Source organism: Limanda limanda, chromosome 21 (genome assembly GCF_963576545.1).
Source record: "Limanda limanda chromosome 21, fLimLim1.1, whole genome shotgun sequence".
Classification (NCBI taxonomy): Eukaryota; Metazoa; Chordata; class Actinopteri; order Pleuronectiformes; family Pleuronectidae; genus Limanda; species Limanda limanda.
In genome coordinates, this window is record NC_083656.1 from 21,182,695 (window position 1) to 21,202,615 (window position 19,921).

The 19,921-nt window shown below is 38.6% G+C and overlaps 1 protein-coding gene across 1 annotated transcript in view; it reads left to right on the top strand.

Moving 5' to 3' along the window:
* Nucleotides 1–19,921, top strand: part of fasn (fatty acid synthase) — a 59,130-nt gene that overhangs the window by 15,211 nt on the left and 23,998 nt on the right. The window contains exons 4-23 of the mRNA XM_061095363.1: nt 84–257; nt 1,066–1,266; nt 1,515–1,637; nt 2,766–2,881; nt 3,094–3,228; nt 6,636–7,098; nt 8,047–8,234; nt 10,043–10,232; nt 11,521–11,615; nt 11,796–11,930; nt 12,381–12,584; nt 14,593–14,708; nt 14,867–15,042; nt 15,171–15,362; nt 15,494–15,574; nt 16,555–16,740; nt 16,953–17,132; nt 17,983–18,186; nt 18,898–19,214; nt 19,322–19,723. Coding sequence (XP_060951346.1) covers nt 84–257; nt 1,066–1,266; nt 1,515–1,637; nt 2,766–2,881; nt 3,094–3,228; nt 6,636–7,098; nt 8,047–8,234; nt 10,043–10,232; nt 11,521–11,615; nt 11,796–11,930; nt 12,381–12,584; nt 14,593–14,708; nt 14,867–15,042; nt 15,171–15,362; nt 15,494–15,574; nt 16,555–16,740; nt 16,953–17,132; nt 17,983–18,186; nt 18,898–19,214; nt 19,322–19,723 — 3,878 coding nt within the window. The remainder of the gene's footprint in view (nt 1–83; nt 258–1,065; nt 1,267–1,514; nt 1,638–2,765; nt 2,882–3,093; nt 3,229–6,635; nt 7,099–8,046; nt 8,235–10,042; nt 10,233–11,520; nt 11,616–11,795; nt 11,931–12,380; nt 12,585–14,592; nt 14,709–14,866; nt 15,043–15,170; nt 15,363–15,493; nt 15,575–16,554; nt 16,741–16,952; nt 17,133–17,982; nt 18,187–18,897; nt 19,215–19,321; nt 19,724–19,921) is intronic.

Genomic DNA, 19,921 nt, shown 5'->3' on the forward strand with positions numbered 1-19,921 from the left:
GTTTAAAGGCAAGTGTCTGAGTGAGGCTACCTGATGAAATGTTAAGAGAATGTTGAAAAAAAATGTATAATCTTGTGATGCAGGACTGAACCCGACCACACTGCGTGGCAGTAAAACCGGTGTTTACATTGGGGTGAGTGGCTCGGAAGCTGGCGAGGCATTCAGCAAAGATCCAGAGGAGCTACTGGGCTACAGCATGACTGGCTGTCAGCGTGCCATGTTGGCCAACAGATTATCCTACTTTTTTGACTTCAGTGGTATGCACACACATCTAGGTCCAACATAAGCTTTCATTCTTTGGCTTTTAGTTTAATGCTGGTCTGATAACATTATAGATTCATGAAAATACTAATTGTCTTGTCAGTTAATAATCAATTAGAATTACTATCTCTACTCATTACATCTGGCAAAATAATCTCTACTAAATAGTAACCCTATTATTCAATTATAACAAACTATTACAAGGATTTGTATGTATTTGTATACTGGATGTAGACTGAGTCTAACCTTCCAATTTAGGGCTCATTTCAGGCCACATTTTCCTCTTTGCTATATCAAACATCGAGAGCAACCTCCTGGCTGCTAACTTTATACTGAAAATTACATGGACTACTGTGCTGAAGTTTTGTTGGGCTGTCAACACATATTTTGTAATTGCTCTGTGACATTCAAAAACCCTGTCCTGGCTGCTTCAAAGTAAAGCAGTAATTGCTCCTAAATACTGGAGAATCACTGTGTAGTCACGTGTTTCTCACATTGTCTCTCTTTTTTTTTTTTTTTCAATGTCTATAATGTCCTTGTTAGTGTCAGAGAGACAGGAAAAATAACTAAAGCAAAAAAAAAAGAGCTTATCAAATCTACCAAAACTGAACTGGATCTGATAACAGCAGAATTGTCTATCACTGCATATTTTCAGGTAAACCTGGATATTGATGCATTGTAGGTTATTGAAATTACTTGTAATTAAGAGGATTGTTTAGCCTTAACAGAGGCCTGATTATCCCAGGCTTATTTTTTTTGCAGATATTGTTTCTAGATTTAATCCACTGTCTTCTCCTACCCTAGGCCCCAGCACTGCCATTGATACAGCCTGCTCCTCCAGCTTGCTGGCTTTAGACAATGCGTTCCATGCCATCCGTCAGGGCCAGTGTGATGCTGCTCTTGTGGGTGGAGTCAACTTGATACTCAAGCCAAACACCTCAGTGCAGTTCATGAAACTGGGCATGCTCAGTCCTGAGGGGACCTGCAAGTCTTTTGACTCGTCAGGTAAACATTTCGGGGTTCTCTCTCTCTCTCTCTCTCTCTCTCTCTCTCTCTCTCTCTCTCTCTCTCTCTCTCTCTCTCTCTCTCTCTCTCTCTCTCTCTCTCTCTCTCTCTCTCTCTCTCTCTCTCTCTCTCTCTCTCTCTCTGATCGCACGCACATTTTTATGCCTGGCTGAGTCAAGGATTTCTAACTATATTATTTGCACTAGATGCACTCTTGTATAAAGTTAACCTTTATATCATTCTGTCAGGTAATGGATACTGTCGTTCTGAGGCAGCAGTGGCGGTGCTACTGACCAAGAGATCGATGGCTAAAAGGGTATATGCCACAGTGGTCAACACTGGCAACAACACAGATGGATACAAAGAGCAAGGTGAGGAGGCACATTAGCTGCCTGTAATCTCTATGCCTGGACGCATGAGCACTACATCCAATAACTTGATTACACGGAAACAATAGAGGTATTGACCACATCTACAACAAGTAGATGACGAATGAATTTCCCCATTCACACATGTATTCATACAGTGCATCTACTGTATGTGCAGCACTTTCACGGTCATACATCACTCATACTGGCACAGCCGTCAGGGGCAATTTCATCACACAGAATGGGAGAGACTTGGATCTGGTTAGTGGACGACCCACTCCTCGCCCCTCCCACAGTCTCATTGCTCTGCCCTGCCTGATCTCATCCTGCTATCTACTGTCAATCAAACACAGAATTTAAACTTTTTAAGAAGGATCATTCTTATTTTACTTGTTAAATACCTCAACTCGTGGAATGTAAAATAACAGTTTTAGAAATTATTATTAGTAAACTACAGCAGATTCCAGAGAACAGCCTAACAGTAAATTAAACAGAAATGAATAAATAAACTGTTCTTTTTGACATTGTTGCGTTGACTAAATGCAATAATGGAGTGTTGGGATTTATCAAAGCACACTGACTGTCGTCAATGTGCAGTTTCAAACTAATTAGAAATTGACAGTTAATGTACTTACAAGTAGAGCTCACATATAACTATTGCTACAATCTAAGTAGTTTGTTAAAGGGAAAATTATGCTATATTGCAAAGTGGGAGTGGGGTTAAAAGTGGGGTTAATTTTGTAGCTCTGACAATAATTGATATCAGTAGTAATAACTGATTAACCATTGAGATCTTGGCATACATTGACATCTCTGAAAAGTATACACTATGGGTACTCTCACTTTCAGTTTTGTTGGTTGCTCCTTTTTTGTGATCTTATCACAATTAAATTGGCTAGAGACACTACACAGAGAAACTGAAAGAAACTCAAAAAGATCTTGATGCTCCCAGATTAATTTAACATTGCTGCAATGTTGTTTGGATACAGCTAAGAAATAACAATTACAAAAATGTAGACTTACCGAAATATCTTGTGAAGGTCCATGATATTTATTTTTAAGTAGAGATACAGGTACCCAACAATTGTGGTATGTGTTTTGTGTCCTTACCTACTCCTCTTGGTCCTTCAGGTGTGACGTATCCTTCAGGTGAAATGCAAAGGAGACTGGTTCATTCTCTCTACCAGGAGGCAAATATAACTCCTGAGCAGGTGGAGTATGTGGAGGCCCATGGCACGGGAACAAAGGTCAGTTGATATAATAATCAAGTTTCATAATTAAACTTACAGCCTGTTTTCAGTGCAGATATTTGTTTCACAAGACTAATAGATAACAAGACATAAAACAGTCATTCGTCAGAACACACTGACATTGATAGTCATCTACACACATACTGTACATCACAGTTCACTCTCCACAAGTGTCTTACCTCTATGGCATCCCTGCTCTCTACATGAAGGTTGGGGACCCACAGGAAGTGAATGGCATTGCTAATGTGTTCTGTCAATCAAAACGAGACCCTCTGCTTATTGGCTCCACCAAATCCAACATGGGTCATCCAGAACCGGCATCTGGTCTGGCTGCCCTTGCAAAGGTGAGGCTTCTTTTTGTTGTTTAATTTTAGCTGATGTTAGAGATATTTTCAGCCTGCTTCTGTGTGTTTTACACTGTTCTGAATGTCTTAACTGGAACAAGGGGCAAGAAATCTGCCGTTGTGGCCTCGTTCTTGTAGCACCCACAGTGCTCAACATCTCTACAAAACTGGAGTTGTCTTTATTGTGTCTTTGTAGTCTTAAAGGTTGAGTGAATAAGATTTGTGTGAAGGGATCTATTGGCAGAAATTTAATATAATATAATCCTAGCGTTAGTGTTTCATCTCAATTGTACGAATTGTTGTTTTCTTTACTTTATATTTACGTCAGGAGCGGGTCCTCTCTATGTGGGCCACCATGTTTTTGACAGTAGCCCAAGCTGGAATAACTCAACACTTTTTCAGTTTTTATGACAACTGAAGGCCACATGTTCTCTCTAATATTTGAGGGTGAGGTAGGTGGTATACAGCTGCAACATGCAACTTCACCACTAGATTTCACTAAATCGCGGAGGTGTACAAAGTACTGAAATATTGTACTCAAGTAAAAGTACCTTTACTTTGATGAAATTTTACTTAAGTACAAGTAAAAGTACCCTTCTAAAAATCTACTCAAGTAAAAGTAAAAAGTAGTTCATTTAAAATGTACTTTAAGTAAAAGTTACTTAGTTACTTCCAACAACTTGATGGGGGCCGCTCCTATAAAGTGCAAAAAAGGACAAGGGGTCAGAAATCCAATCCAAAAACAGTCATTTTTAGGAGAATCTTTAAAAATATCAGTGCAATGACATTAAACATGTTACATGTCAACACAACATTTAAGAACTTTTGGGAGGACATGTCAAGTAGGGATGGGGGAAAAAATCGATTCAGTTACAAATCGCGATTCTTGTGAATGACGATTTTAAATCGATATGCTGCCTCCCAAATCGTTTTTTTTCTTTTTTTTTAAAAAACATATTTATTGGTTTATACCGGGGGGGGGGATATATTGGGGGAGCAACATCACCCCAGAGCATGTTGACCAGCTCTTGTTTTTGCACAAGAATCTAAACATACCCAAGCACTAGCTTTGCATCGGCTACATGCAAACAACAATAGCCTACTTTTTGTTTATTTCAAAGTTTATATTTTAAGTAAACTTTTATTCATTCTGTTTAATTTACCTTTTATTTATTGTTTAAAAGTAGCCTAAGTGGCATACATTTCTTAATCTGTCAGTTTGTGTGCAGTTGACAGGGGCTATACATTTTTATTTATTTTCTCTATTGGCTGCCCGGCAGTCATTAAGTTAATGTTAATATTTGAAATAAAACTGGTAAAGCTCTAATTGAATTTGACTGTGTTGTATTTGAAGGAATGATTCAACATTTTTCCATGGTCCAGTATTTAAAAAAAATAAATAACCAAAAAAATCCCAGGAAATCGTCATATCGAATCGCAATACTTACAGAATTGCAATACCCACAGAAATCGCAATACATATCGTATCGCCACCTAAGTATCGTGATAGTATCGTATCGGGAGGTCCCTGCCGATTCCCATCCCTAATGTCAAGACATGAACCACATGACAGCTAAAATAAAAAGTTAAAATGCCGCTGTCCCACTGTATATTTAAACTTTTGGTTAAACTTGGTCCACCTTTAGAGCACTAGTCTACAAACAAAAATCTTGCTGAGATGTGGCCACAGGTTTTCTTTATCTGCTTTAATCTCAACTGGCGGAAAGTTCGATGCTTCCGCTTGTTGGTCATCCGCAATATCATCCTTCTCTAGCTTTCGTGACATCGACTCCATCATCCACTCTATGCAGCATCTACCACCAGTGTTGTGCAAGTTCACACCTCATGAACTAGTTCAAAGTTCAGTTCATACAAGTAAACATGAATAGTTCACGTTCATAGTTCACCATTTAAATTCGGAACTAGTTCATAGTTCAGTTCATTTCATAGTTCTAAGGTGGAAAGTGAGAATGAAAGACTTAACTTGTTTTTTAAAGAAAACTTTATCCATCACTACCCCTTGCCTTAAACTGTACTTCATATGTATCAATTACTAAAATAAATGTTTTTTTATTTTGTTTTATTATTGCTAATTTTCGCTACTGGCAGGTGTGCCTCGCGGACAACACTGTCTACCACTGCAGTGAGAATTGCCTTGCGCCTTGAACTATGTTTTTTTTTTACTCAGTAACGGATGTAATTTCTAATGTAGCAAAGTACAATACTTCAGTCAAACTCTACTGAAGTAAAAGTAAAATTAGCCATTTCAAAAACTACACAAAAAATTACAAAGTACACAAAATAACTACTCAATTACAGTAACGTGAGTAAATGTAATTCGTTACTTTACACCTCTGCTAAATCGTACACCCTGAACCTTTAGCGCAAAGAATTGTACAACTTTCATACAGTCTTTCCTGAAAGTCATTCAAGATGTTGCACTTGGCTGTTCGTATAAAAAATGAACAAATCAAAAATACATTGAAATTAATATATCAATTATTATATTACATATCAGAATCGGTTAATACATGTAAATCAAATGTTTTTCAACAATATTTTTGAAGTGAATCATCAGCAAAGGAAAATTATAATCACGAAAGAAGCTAAATTAAATTGATCAGTCAATTATTAATAACAAATAAATAATCTAGAAATTAGAAATCAGTAACACTTTCTTTATCATTCATCATGCACACACTGCAGGAACAGTTACCATGGGCAATTTGGTGTTCAGTATCTTGACTTTGTTATGTTGAATGAAGGAGACTGGGATCAACCAGCCGACCCTCTGATTTGTGGACATTGTGGTAACCTCACGCTTATTTTTGTGGTTTGGTCATTTTTAGATTCAGTTTGAAAAGATTACAGCTAGCCTCACCTTGGTCTATCAATTTTTTTGATTTTTAAGATCTTATCTTATGAGCCAAAGCACATTGTGCGAGTGCATTTAGAACATGTCCAGATCCATTTTTGTTAACAGCCACTGTTTCGCACTTCTTTGTTCTGCTTTGTACCGTTTGCTACAGTCTAAGATCGTGCCCTGAGCCTCATAGACTCTTTCTTTGCTGACCTCAAGAGATGACAAGCCAATTTGCCTCCCACCCCATAACTCGTACACTTTGCCTACTTTAGAAGAGGGGAACATGGTGAAAGACCATGTCTTGTAGCTTTATAGATATTTTGTGTGGGGACAGGATTTCTCATTACTGCCAATGAGTAGTCTGACTTTGACTGACTGGTCACTATATATGTGTGTAAGAGAGAAAGATTGAGCGACAGCAGGGCAAAGAGTACAGCACAGAGCTTCACAATGAAACAATGGAGCAGAACACAATGTCAGACATCTAGTAAATTGTGTATAAATAAGCGTCTCAGTTAATTTGTTGTTTTACATCCCCCAACAGGTGGTGCTTTCTTTGGAACGAGGAGTCTGGGCTCCCAACCTGCACTTCAACAGTCCCAACCCCGACATTCCTGCCCTCATCGATGGTCAGATTAAAGTTGTTGACCGGCCCACACCGATTCGAGGAGGCATAATAGGCATTAACTCATTTGGATTTGGTGGTTCAAACGTTCATGTAATTCTTCGTCCAAATGAGAAACATGCTGACGCAACTGTACCACCAAGGATTGTTCCCAAGGTGCTTAATGCCTGTGGCCGTACAGAGGATGCAGTGAATACCATTCTCCAGAAGGGGAAGGAACACGCTGCAGATGCCAGCTTCCTGTCTTTGCTGAATGACGTCTCAGGAGGCCCTTTTACTAGCATGCCCTTCAGAGGATACACTGTGATTGGCTCTCAGAGTGATGTAATGGAAGTTCAGCAGGTGCAAGCCTCAGCCAGGCCTTTATGGTATATCTGTGCAGGTAAGTCATCAACCAAATGACCAACCAAGTAGATGGACTTTCAGATATCAGTTTGATATATGTTAATTCCCCATCACAACCAGCTCACAATTCAGACTTTTGATTGTCTGCAGAAGTGGTTGACCGTTTTTTAATGGAAAATATAATTTTTTTTTAGAGCAGGTCAGCAAACAAATATTTTGTTCTCCTTTTTCTTGCATCAAATAACATACAACAAATTAATAATACTAAAACAATTATACACAAATTTCATAATTTTAACTTAACATTTATTTAAGATTAATTTATTATTCACTTTATTAACTTGAAGACTTTAAATATTTGATAATAAAAATATGATTTGTATCCAAGTGCTAAAAACTAAAAAGACTAAAGCTTAAAAGTCTTCAGTTGACCTGTTTTCTTAGCACTTGAATGTACCACGACCTGGATGACTGAGAATCTCTAGAAACGTTATCTCTGTTTGCTTATGTAGATTTACACTATACTTATGTTGAATTAGAATGAAGTAAATTAATTAAATAATAATTATCAGTAATCGGTAGTATCTGGTTTCTAGAAAGAGATTTTGCCCTTAATAAGGATATGTTTTCAATAGTTCAGTATTGTATTCCGTGAAGAGAATTCTCAGTAACAGATATTTAAAAACTTGGGCAAATAAAACCAAAATTCAATTAATTGACCAATTAAACATTTTTGTAGAACTGAGGATTTTTTTTGCACGTTCAGTCCTAATGGTATAACAGTTATATAAAATTGTTGTCATTGGTTGCATCCATATACAAGAATATAGATCAGCAATTGTTGAATATCACTACAGATATATTTAAAGCACATTTTCCATTGAGCACTGCAATGAAGGTGTTATTTCATATGTCCTTAAACAGATGACGACCTTAGTATCTATATTGCTAAATTAAGTTCTGTGACTATTTATTGTATTAACAGGTATGGGAACACAGTGGGCAGGTATGGGCCGCAGTCTCATGCAGCTGCAAGACTTTAGAGAGTCCATTCTGCGGTCAGATGCAGCCCTGAAAGACACAGGCCTGGTCGTGTCTCGTTTGCTAATGGAGGCTGACGACAACACTTTTGAAGACACTATTCATGCCTTTGTTGGCCTCACTTCTATACAGGTATAGTGAAAATATGGTCTTGTAGGTACCTTGATATGTCTAATCAAGGGCAAATCTGTGTCATTTTCATTTGGACTATAGAGTAGGATACTTAAAGTGCTCCTGTAAATAGGGACATTATATGGATAGAATGTCTATGCCTGTGTGTAATTTGCCTAGGGTTAGGCAAATTCTTCTGATGTTATAGAAACCCAAACAGGAAGGAGGTTAGTTCTCCTAATCTTGTTTTTATCAGTAATTTTAACAATAGCAGCCAACATTCTTTATTATGTTTTTCGTCACCACATGCACTTGAATAATAATTCCTTCCTAACTGGTCACTGAATGAAAGTCTTCTCCACTGCCAATCACACTATCACTATTTCACTAACTTGCTCCGCCCACAGTACATCAGTCACAGCAAACAGAGATTAAAAATGTCCTCAAAAGATCCCTACTGTTACAAGACCAAGGTCCCTTAAACATTTTTTCGGTGGTATTAACTACCAAAGTTTATTATATTGTAAGCTAAAATCACCTCGTTAAATTCGGGGTCAGTGTTTAATGAAACCTTTATTTTAAATTATTTAATTATTACAGAAACCATTGGTGTCTTATTTTAAACTGAAGAATGGATAAGAACAGATGACTATAGGCAGTCCTCCAAATATGTCCTCCAAATTATCACTTCTTCAGGTCCCCTAGGGGTCTGCTGTCAAGTGCAGCCATATTTTGAACATTAATTTTGAGTTTTGAGGTGACCTCTAACCTTGTTTTAGAATAAATTTAAAATATTTTTAATCTCTTTTCTAATCACAAAAAAATCTAGTGCTGGAGAACACAACATAGCTCCTCACAGACTTAACCGGCTTCAGGTCTGCCGCTCTAGGTCTTTTCACTGTTCCAAGGTGCTGGTCAAAGACAATGTGATAGAGCCTTTGCAGTACTCAGCTCTAGAACAGCCTTCCACAGACTTAGATCAGCTGTCTCTGTTGCTACTGTTAAATGTTCAGAATGGAATATTTAGTGGAATCTATTGGTGAGGTTGCATGTTGCAACTGAATACCCCTCACCCTCCCCTCCCCTTTCAAACATGAAAGAGAACCTGTGGAAGACTTCAGTTGTCTTAAAAACCAAAAGATTGTTTAGTTTGTCCAGTTTTGGCTACTTAAAAAATGTGCCGGCCTCCGTAGATAGGTCCTGCTTGTGATTTAAATATAAAGTATTTAAATGTAAAGCGCCCATTCTAGTGTAAAGAAAACACTTTTTGTACAATTGAGATGATTACACACAAGTTAAAACATTACTAAGATTATTTTATAAAATTTTTCCAATAGATCCTTTCACTTAAATCTTACACACTGAACCTTTAAAATTAGACTTACTTACTTATAGAACTGTTGTAGAACTTACTTTTAGAGAAGGATTAGGGTTAGGGTTAGGGTTTTTTGGAACAGATAGATTTGACTTCTGTTGTCAATGGTCAAATTGTGTTATTTATATTGCACTTATATTATATTGGTCATCAAGACTTCTCTAGTCTTGATGACCACTTAAAGTGCTTTAAAGTACAGTTTTGCCATTAACCCATTCATCAATGCTTTTATGTGCAGCACTTTCTCAATCACACATCATTCATACACTGGCGGCACAGGCAGCAGGGCTTGGTTTGCTATATGAAATCCAGTTGCATAAGCTTTTAATTAAAATAAGTCCTTGAGCTTGGGCAAGGTTATTTAATGCCACAAAAGCAGATTCATGCTGTCATTTAAAAAACACAAGCAACTGAAACTAAACCTGTATATGATCTCTGGATTTCCTTGTTACAGATTGCTCTAATTGACCTGCTCACTAAGGTCGGTCTGCAGCCCGATGGCATCATAGGACACTCGGCAGGAGAGCTGGCCTGTGGCTATGCTGACGGTTGCCTTGGCCACAGTGAGGCAATCCTGGCTGCCTACTGGAGAGGCCGTTGCGTCAAGGAGGCCAAACTTCCTCCAGGAGGAATGGCTGCAGTTGGTAAGAGGAGAGCAGTCATTCTTTTCCATATTTCAGGAGCTGGTTACAGGAAATAGGCACATTTTCCAGAAAGAAGGAGTTTTATTAAAATAAAATAAATTATATTTATACAAATCCATTCTCAATCCCAAACACTGATATGCAGATATTTTAATGGACCATGGGACCTGGTCATGCACAACCTGCAGAACTGAATACATGTACACCAGGGATGAGGTAACCTTATAACATATTATATACAGTTTATGATGCTATTTCACAGAGAATTCACTAGGATTGATTGAAATATGTCTGATATAAGCCTTCTTGTTGAGATTAGTCATCTCAAGACTGTGTTGATGGCTTTGATGTATCAGTATACCTTGAGCTCAAATCTTTACTTATCACACTTCTCATCAAGATCACTCTTTTTCTGACTGCTGCAACAGTGAGTTGTCATTTAATTAGTTGCAGCTTAAAAGTGTATTTAAAATGTACCCATATAGTAAAATGTATATTTACATAGTTTATTTCTGTTTTGTTTTTAAAAGGTAAACTAAAACAAATTAAATATAAAGGTCAATTTTTTAATATGTGGTAAAAAAAATGTACAATAAATGCCCTGAACTGGAGTAGGCTCTGGACCATGTTCACAATTTTTTAGGGCACAAAGGCCACGCGCCAGGGCAGAAAGGCCACTGAGTAAAATAAACAAAATCTTAATTTAAATTGTGTTACCATGCCCATAAAAAAAATAATTCTAATCCAATCCAATCCAGCGTGGTTATGATTGCTAAAACCAACATCGATGAAAAGCTATCATCTGGGATGATTTTTGTGATGATGACGATGTTTACCTCAAGTGTTGTAAACTGTATGCACAAGCCAATATAATTGAATGCAAGTTTGCATTTGTACAAAGGATTTTAAAATAGCCTTCTTTAGAGCCTACTGTACTCCGTTCTATGACCCGCGCTTCAGGTGGCATTAATGATGCATTTAAAATCTTTCTAAGGTTTCCCAAGCTGGGCCAGTGCAGGTCAGATTTTTGTGGCCTGTAATGTTCCTAATTTCCATGCTGTCACGAGGAATTTAATGTACAAACGTAGGCGTTGATTAACTTATTCGAGAAATGTTATCATCATGGTTTTAACTGAGCCTCGACAGAGGGACACAAGGTATTCCTCTTCTTTCTGGAAACACTGAAACAAATGCCCGATGTGTTTTAATAAGGATTTAATAATCTTGGATATGGACCTTTAGTGTCTCTAATAAAGTTTTACACTTGTGCTCACTTTCTATCCTTCAGGGCTGACCTGGGAGGAGTGCTTGGCTAAGTGTCCTCAAGGAGTTGTCCCAGCCTGCCACAACGCTGAGAAAACCATTACCATCTCTGGTCCTCAGGTCAAACATTTAATCAGACTTTGTCCTTTGTTGTCCAACATAGACAACCTAAATTTTGCACAATTTAACAATATAGTTGTTGAAAATCATAGCAGTGACCACGTTTTTTTTAAAAGGAGGCTATAAACAATTTTAGGTTTTAGTATTTTATTGACAGATGTGATACGTGTGTTTCATTAGGAAGCAATCCGGAAATTTGTGTCTGAGCTGAAAGATCAGGGAGTGTTTGCAAGAGAAGTGCACACTGCGGGTGTCGCTTTCCATTCCTACTTCATGGCTTCCATTGCTCCCAACCTGCTGGCTGCTCTAAAGAAGGTACAAGAAGATGTATTTGAATTGTGCGCAACAGTAGAGTCATGATGCTTGAACAATCTAACAGCTACGTGGTAGACTTGGTAATACATTGCCACAAATATTTGGTGTAATAATTTGTAAAATTTATAATTTGTCTGGTGTTTTTATGCCATACATATATATTGTCATATTTATAGTAAATTAATTTATAATGATAAGGTCTAAACCTGTTTTTATCCTGCATAATGATGACAGTTTTTGTTGTTTTTTTTATATCTAAAACTGTCATACCAGGCTAGATATGTCAGATAATTAGCATCACTATTATTATTAGTATAGTAAGAGTAATAAAGTAAACCAAGTTGCCTCCTGCACATCTTTTCATGATTTTTTGATTGTATTTGACAATTGATCAATTATAAAAATATATTTGAACTACCAAATAATACAAAAGAGAAATTTTGTGTTTAGGTGATCAGGGAGCCATGCCAGCGTTCATCCCGCTGGGTAAGCACCAGTATCCATCAGTCTGCGTGGGATTCTCCTCTGGCTCTGTACAGCTCAGCTGAGTACTATGTCAACAACCTGGTCAGCCCTGTGCTGTTTAAGGAGGGCATGAGTCTGGTTCCCGAAAATGCTGTGGTGGTGGAGATAGCGCCTAATGCTGTGCTACAGGTACAGTCCAAAAAGCAGCAGTTTAAACATTTACACTCCTCATATTAACACACTTGTTACTGTTTCTGAAGGCATCAAATCGCATGATGTGGGTGGTCTATGCTAGCACGTACCTATGTTTCAAGGAAACATTGGGTGAGGCCTTACTGGCTGCTTAGAGAGTCAATCATCAACCCTCGCTTCACATTTTTCTTAAAAAAACTTTCCCTTTTACACTCGAGTCTTATATTCTAACTTGACTGACAAGTATCACATTTATTTATTTTAGGGATTCCACCATTTAGATTTTGCAGTGGCAGCCTGTGCCGTATTACCCTGCAACCTGTCTCACTCCTCCTCTGAATGTAACGTTACGCACACAGCCAGGACATTAGGGTTAGAGTGACTTGAACAATCTGGATTCATGATCCAATACCATCGATAAATAACTGAATAAATGTGATTATTTTTGTCTGTATGAAGACGTTCAGAGATGGGCAGACACAGATGCACGTACAGGTCTCAAATTCTGATGGACAACAGAGCGAAGGACAAGATGTGCTGTAGGCTTGTGGTCATAGCGACCACACACAAAAAGGAGTGTAAAGACCCTTCCTCATCATTCAAGTCCGCAGTGTGAGAATACTTCAGTGTCGCAGTCACTATAACGAGGACGGACACAAAGTGTGTAGTACAAAAGCCAACATTGCTCAACTGCTAACGGATACGTATGTAGCTGGTAGCACATCAAAAAAGTTCCATGCAAAGCCAGCTCCCTGCGGCAATGGAAATATTGCAAATAATTCAGACAGTGTCAAAAAAATAACAAGCATGATATGTATTTTATAGCAGCGGACATACGACCGCTCTCTGTTATGAAGAACGCAGGGTTGAAACACACACTGCCCCAATTGGATTGATAAATCTATCAATCTAATTGTAAATTGGATTTGAGGGTGATTTGTTCATGGTAACATTTTGGGGCCATGTTTTTTGCTTAAGTTACGGCAAGAAAGGAAAAACTTTTATTACACATACATGTATATTTCCAATTCATAAAATACATTATCTCAAGGCACCTTACATCGAAGGTCAAAACCTTAAAAATATAGAGAAACACAATAGTGCCCACAATGAGCAGGTACTTTGGCTATCCATCCTTTTTATCAATGGTGGGCAGTTTAAAATGACAGCTCTCCTGTTTTATACAGTTAGGAGTACACAAAGACTGAGATTTCTTCTTATCCTGCTGTGAGCCTGTCTTCTCCTTAGCTATGCATTACAATCCCCTACCAGTCCCCATGTTAAATAGTGCTGCCCAATAATACTTCCTTAAACATGTTGATTTTTCATTATTGAATGAGAATATTATTATATCCTGTAAAAGCAACTCACTCACTCACTCACTCACTCTGCACTACAGTCACCCACCCAACCACTCAAATCAACTTGCTTTATTATGACTGTTGGGATACACTACAAAAGGAAGTATTTCAGTAGTGTTCAGAAGCAGTATATCACTCTCTTTTTTCTTGTCTTTGAGAGTGTGTAATTTGAAAGTATGCTGTGTATCAGTGATTTATTTCTGGACTGTATTTGAAAATGATTGACATTTTAAAGTAATTCACTATTTGTGTTAATTTAGTTTACTAAGTGTTACTCTGTAGGCAATAATGCGAGAGCAAATAATTAGTTTATGACTTAAAAAATATGGCTAAGCACTTGACTTGGGACTAACTTATTATTGTTGTTAATAATATGTACATGAAAATATGACATCTCAACTATTAGGTGTGTATTCTATTATTATAACTGTTATTTGGGTAGAATGAATCATTCTAAATCTGTGGTGAGCAAATCATGACTCGATGATACATCAGACATAAACTGCTGGCAAATCCGTCAGGACCAATTTGCGTTTCAGTATGTTGCTTGGGGGAGACTGCGTGTGAACAGCTGACCTTCTGGTTTGTGGATGACCTGCTCTACCTTCTGAGTTTAAAAATGTTTACACTTGTTTTTGGCATAGACCATTCTGAGGCGCAGCCTGAAGTCTACTTGTTCCGTCCTTCCTTTGATGAAGATAGGAATCCCCAACAACCTTGAGTTCTTCCTCTCAAACCTTGGCAAAATCTACATGAATGGGTCAGTAAATGCCTTACTCTATTATTTTTTGTGTATCATTTAAGGTTGGGGGATATGTTGTTCCGAATGGGCTTTGCTGTTTACTCCTCCTATTTGAGCACTCTTAGATGCAGATTAAAATCATTAATATTAAAATGAATTTTGATGGACCTGTGTAGCATCAATGTGGATGTAAACAAGCTCTGGCCAGCTGTGATGTACCCTGTGCCAGTTGGTACCCCTTTGATCTCACCTTTGGTCCAATGGGACCATGCCCAGACTTGGGATGTCCCCAAGGTCGAGGATTTTCCTTCTGGCTCCGGAGGATCCAATTCTGCCTCCATATATAATATTGGTAAGGACTGCACATGTGGAATACAACTTGGCATCCAGCTTCTTTTGTCATATAAAGGAAAAATATTAAACTGTGATTTTTCATTATACTTGGTCACATTGTGGGTCGGTGTCCAAAACCAACAACAGATGTAAACCCAGAGACAACAAACAATTACCTGATCGGACACTGCATTGATGGGCGTGTGCTCTACCCAGCAACGGGCTACCTGGTTTTAGCCTGGCGCACTTTTGTGAGAAGTCTGGGTGCTGTCATGGAAAGCACCCCAGTAAACTTTGAGGACATAACCATCCACAGAGCTACCATCCTACCAAAGACAGGTGAGAGCAGAGCAGCAGGGATGGGGGTGGATGGAGATCGATGAAAGTGAAGATAAGGACAAGCAGTTCATCAGTCCATCGGTTTCTGTCACTCAACATGTCATTTCTTTTCATCTTTCTGCACATCTCAGGTTCTATCCAGCTGGAGGTGCATCTCATGCCTGCCACCAACAGGTTTGAGGTTTCAGAAAATGGAAATCTGGCTGTCAGTGGTGGGTATTCTCTGTATTTGTTATATGTAGTTTTTGAACTGAAAAACTTCAGGCCAGAACTTATTATCTATGATTCACATTTTATTGAATTATATCATATAATATGATTATATCCATAACCACATACAACAGTCCATCCAAATATGTTCTTATACCAGGGGCGGGTCCTGCCAAATTTCTTACATGGGAAAATTGTGGCGATAAAGGCTAAGGTTACCTGTTTAATGGATCAACTAGACATTGTCTCGATACATTACGACATTTGCATAAAAATCGTTAGGTCACCTTACATAGCAATACCACCAGTAACCATAAGACAAGGATTGTCCTGTTTTGCCATTAATAAAATAAGTGAGTCTCACAAAAATCAGATTTGGTTAATCAGATAACATTTTATTTAAGGTGCAGCAAATCAAGAACATTTATTTTGTAAGCTAGCTTTGTTGTTACTTAACCAAAAAAATGTATGATGGCCTAGTCCCTTGTTATTACAGTTAGCAGTGCAGATCACAACGTATCCACTATATAGCAACTTAAGACAAGGATTGTTTCTTAGTTTACAGGTTTTACAGTATTTGTGGAAAGCTACAAGTACTGCACTTCAGTAAAAATTGTGGTTACTTGTACTTTATACTTCTACTGCAATATATCTAAGAGGAAATTGTATACTTTTTCACTTCATTAGATAACTTACATTAGTTACTTTTCAGATTCAGATTTAAAAAAAAGCATATCGTGCCCACTTCTGGACATGGAGCTCTACCTTTTTGAGTAACCTGAATGATAAATATTCCAAAGCAGTCAATTTACCCAACTGAATGTTCCACCATGTACCCTGCTGTGGGTGCCGAGGGTGCCTTCCAATTCAGAGCTATGAGTATTTTAGTCACCATCATAAGGGCAGTTTGGACCCAATCTGCGTCCGAAGAAGTCGGACCATCTCTTAGAGAAAATACCATTTACGTTTATCTTTTTTTCAGGCAAGGTGACCATTCTGGAGGATGCCGCCCTCAATTCATTCCATAGTCAGATAATTCAGCAAGCTGCCAATGTTAATGGTGACCCGAAAGTGAAGCTGACAGCACATGATGTCTACAAAGAGCTGCGACTGCGGGGCTATGACTATGGAAAGTCCTTCCAAGGCATCTTGGAGTCCAACAATACAGGTAAAAGGGATAGGTTTAAGTAATAAGTAAGAAGTGTGTATTTTTTGTTAAATATTCTTGAATTGTTTAGATTACTATTATTATTATTACATCTGTTGTTTTGTTTTTAACTGAAATATAAATGTAATATGATAGTATCTCCCAGGCAAAAGTAGCAATAGGTTGCTATACAATGCTTTTGCTTCAATTGTCATTTCATGGGCTGTTTCCAGGAGATAGTGGGAAGCTGCTGTGGACAGGAAACTGGGTGACATTTCTGGATACCATGCTGCAGATGATTGTGGTCGGGCTGGCGGGTCGAAGTCTGCGTTTGCCAACCAGAATACGCTCAGTGTGTATTGATCCAGCTGTCCATCTGGAAAAGATCTGCGAGTACACTGATGGAAAGCAGGGTGTGTTATCATTGTATTCAAAGCCAATTTTAATAGATAATATGTATCTGCACTTTATTAGTAGCATACCTCATGCTTAGCATGTGGATTGTTAAGGGCTCAAGAAGGTGTAGTGTCGAATTTGGTGCAATTTGGACACGCGTACATTCAATATTTTTTAACTTTGAATAAAAAGGCGACCAGCAGGCTCTAGCCGTGGCGACTGGGATTCCTAAACGTAACTCATTGTTAATTATGACAACAGGTGCATTCATGCCAACTTCAACTGATTCTCCAGTTTGAGGTTCTGCATAATGACTTCACTGAACTTTGAAAGTAAGTCAAATCTGGCTTCTCGAGCTGGTTTTACTTGCCGTGAATCAAGTACTACAGGTCCCACTTTTAGAAAGGAAGCTACAACTGGCATTAATACCAGCCAAGCAAACAGCCCAATCAAAACAGGCATGTCGATTTTTGATATACTGTGACTGTGTGTGTTTGTATTAAGTGTGGTATGTGTGTGTGTGTGTGTGCGCGTGCATGTGAGTGCATGTGTGCCCACGTGTGTGTGTGTGCAAGGTGACTAGAAGAAATCTAGGGTCACTCCAGCAGAGCTCCAGAGATCATGTGGAGATTTGGGGAAACTTCCAGAAGAACAACCATTTCATATTTCTTTGTTTTTTTCTACACAAAGAAACTTTTTCCTGAGTTCCTTCTACACAGGACTCTTAGGACTGAGGCAAATCAATACGCGTGTGCGTGCGGCGTGATCAGCTCCTTGTCGACAGATGTACAGATCTGATTAGAAACACGTTTATGTGCTGCTCATGCAAACTCCAACGTCAAACTTTTCTCTCTTTAATTTCTCTAGCTGTGGATGTCCATGTCGACAGTTGCCTTGACAAAGTAGTTGCTGGTGGAGTCCAAATCTGCGGTCTGCATGCCACTGTTGCCCCACGTCGGCAGCATCAACAGAGTCCACCCACCCTGGAGGAATTTGTGTTTGTTCCCTATGTGGAGACAGAGTGCCTAACAGACGATGGAAAACTTACAGACCAGCTGAGAATCTGCAAAGGTAAACAGAACTGAACTCTCTGTCATAGTTGTGATGTATAACTTTCCATCATTTTCAGATAACATTTTAAATTGTAAACACTTTTCATTGATTTAATTTAATATTTATTTAATATATATATATTAGATGCCAAGGGGCTGAAGAGGTGTCTTTTATTTGCCAACTCAGGTGTAGCATCCTCTTCTTTTCTTCTTGGACTGCAATATTCTACAGCAGTATTTATAGTTGGAAAACTTCAACTTTAGGTGTCGACAACAATTTTACAGATTTTCAATATACATGTATACCATATACTTACTATAAAGGTGTAATAGTTTGTAAAGTTGGGGTGTTGATTATTCATTAACTCTTAGATCTTAGATATAAGAGTGTCCACCAGATTTATAAATAGTGTTTGATGACATTATTTATCTTATAAAGCCATAACCAGCCCAAGGCATTAGAAAATGTCCTGCTGTCTTCACATGGTGTCTGTAAGGTCCTCCATGCAAGGTCTGTTTATGGTTGTTTGTTATAGGGCAACATATTCCAAATTAGCCATTTGTTGTTTCAGTTTTACTAGTATTATTTACACTGTGCTCTCAGAAGCATATCAGCTTTTTTTTTTAAATTTTTATAAGTGACACATTATGTATCTCTTTTGCAATCTTTTAGAAGGTTCGTACACATCTGAGTTGTTTTGCTTTTTACACTTAATCCCACTCTCTCTAGGTTTAATTCACAGACTGCAGCAAAAGTTGGCCCCTCATGGTGTCAAGCTCTCCATCCCTGGGCTACAAGTGGAGTCAGACAGCCCATTTCCATGCCCTGAAACCTCTCAGCCAGGCCTGCCGCGGCTGCTGGCCTTGCTCTGTGCCTTGGAGCTGAATGGAAATCTTCAGTCTGAACTGGAACAGCTGGTGGAGAAGGAGAGGGCATGTCTGCTGCAAGACAGCCTGTTACAAGGACTGCTAAACAACCATGCTCTCAGACACTGCCTAGACATCACTTTGGAAAACAGCATGCCCAGCAAGATCAAAGTCCTTGAGGTAAAACTGAAAACACACAATAAGTCTTACGTGAAAAATAGGCAAATTTCATTCAGATTCAGAATTATGCATTAAGCTTAAACCCTCCTAATTTTGACCCCTACCAGGCTCTCACAAATGATGGCCAGCTCTTCTCTCATGTGGTACCCATCCTAAATGTCCAGCCCATGCTGCGTGTGGACTACACTGCCACAGCATCCAACTTGGATCTTTTGACACCCTACCAAGCCACCTTAGAGGGGCTGGCGGTCACTTCAGCTCAGTGGGATCCTCTGATGGGCCCGGCTCCTGGAAGCCTAATAGGCGGGGCAGACCTAGTGTTGTGTAATCACGCCTGGGGCCCTCTCAGGATGGACCCTAAACTGCTGGTGGCAAATCTGTCTTCTGGAGCCAAACAAGGAGGGTTTGTTCTCCTTCACACCCTGCTGAAAGGAGAGACACTGGCTGAAACAGTGGCCTTCCTTTCCAACACAGCCCAGAGCAGCAACCAGCAAGGACTACTCACACAGGTAAACAGGTGTCTAATCATTTAAAGAAACTATAAATACTCTAGTTCATTTTTTGTGTATTTTATATCGTATTGCACTGATAACTCGAAGAACAGTTCACAGTTGTCAACCTATGTGAGTCAACACCTCTGAAGCTGATCAAATACATATTTTTAAATTTTCAGTGACATTACCTTGGAAATAATAGCATCACTTTAA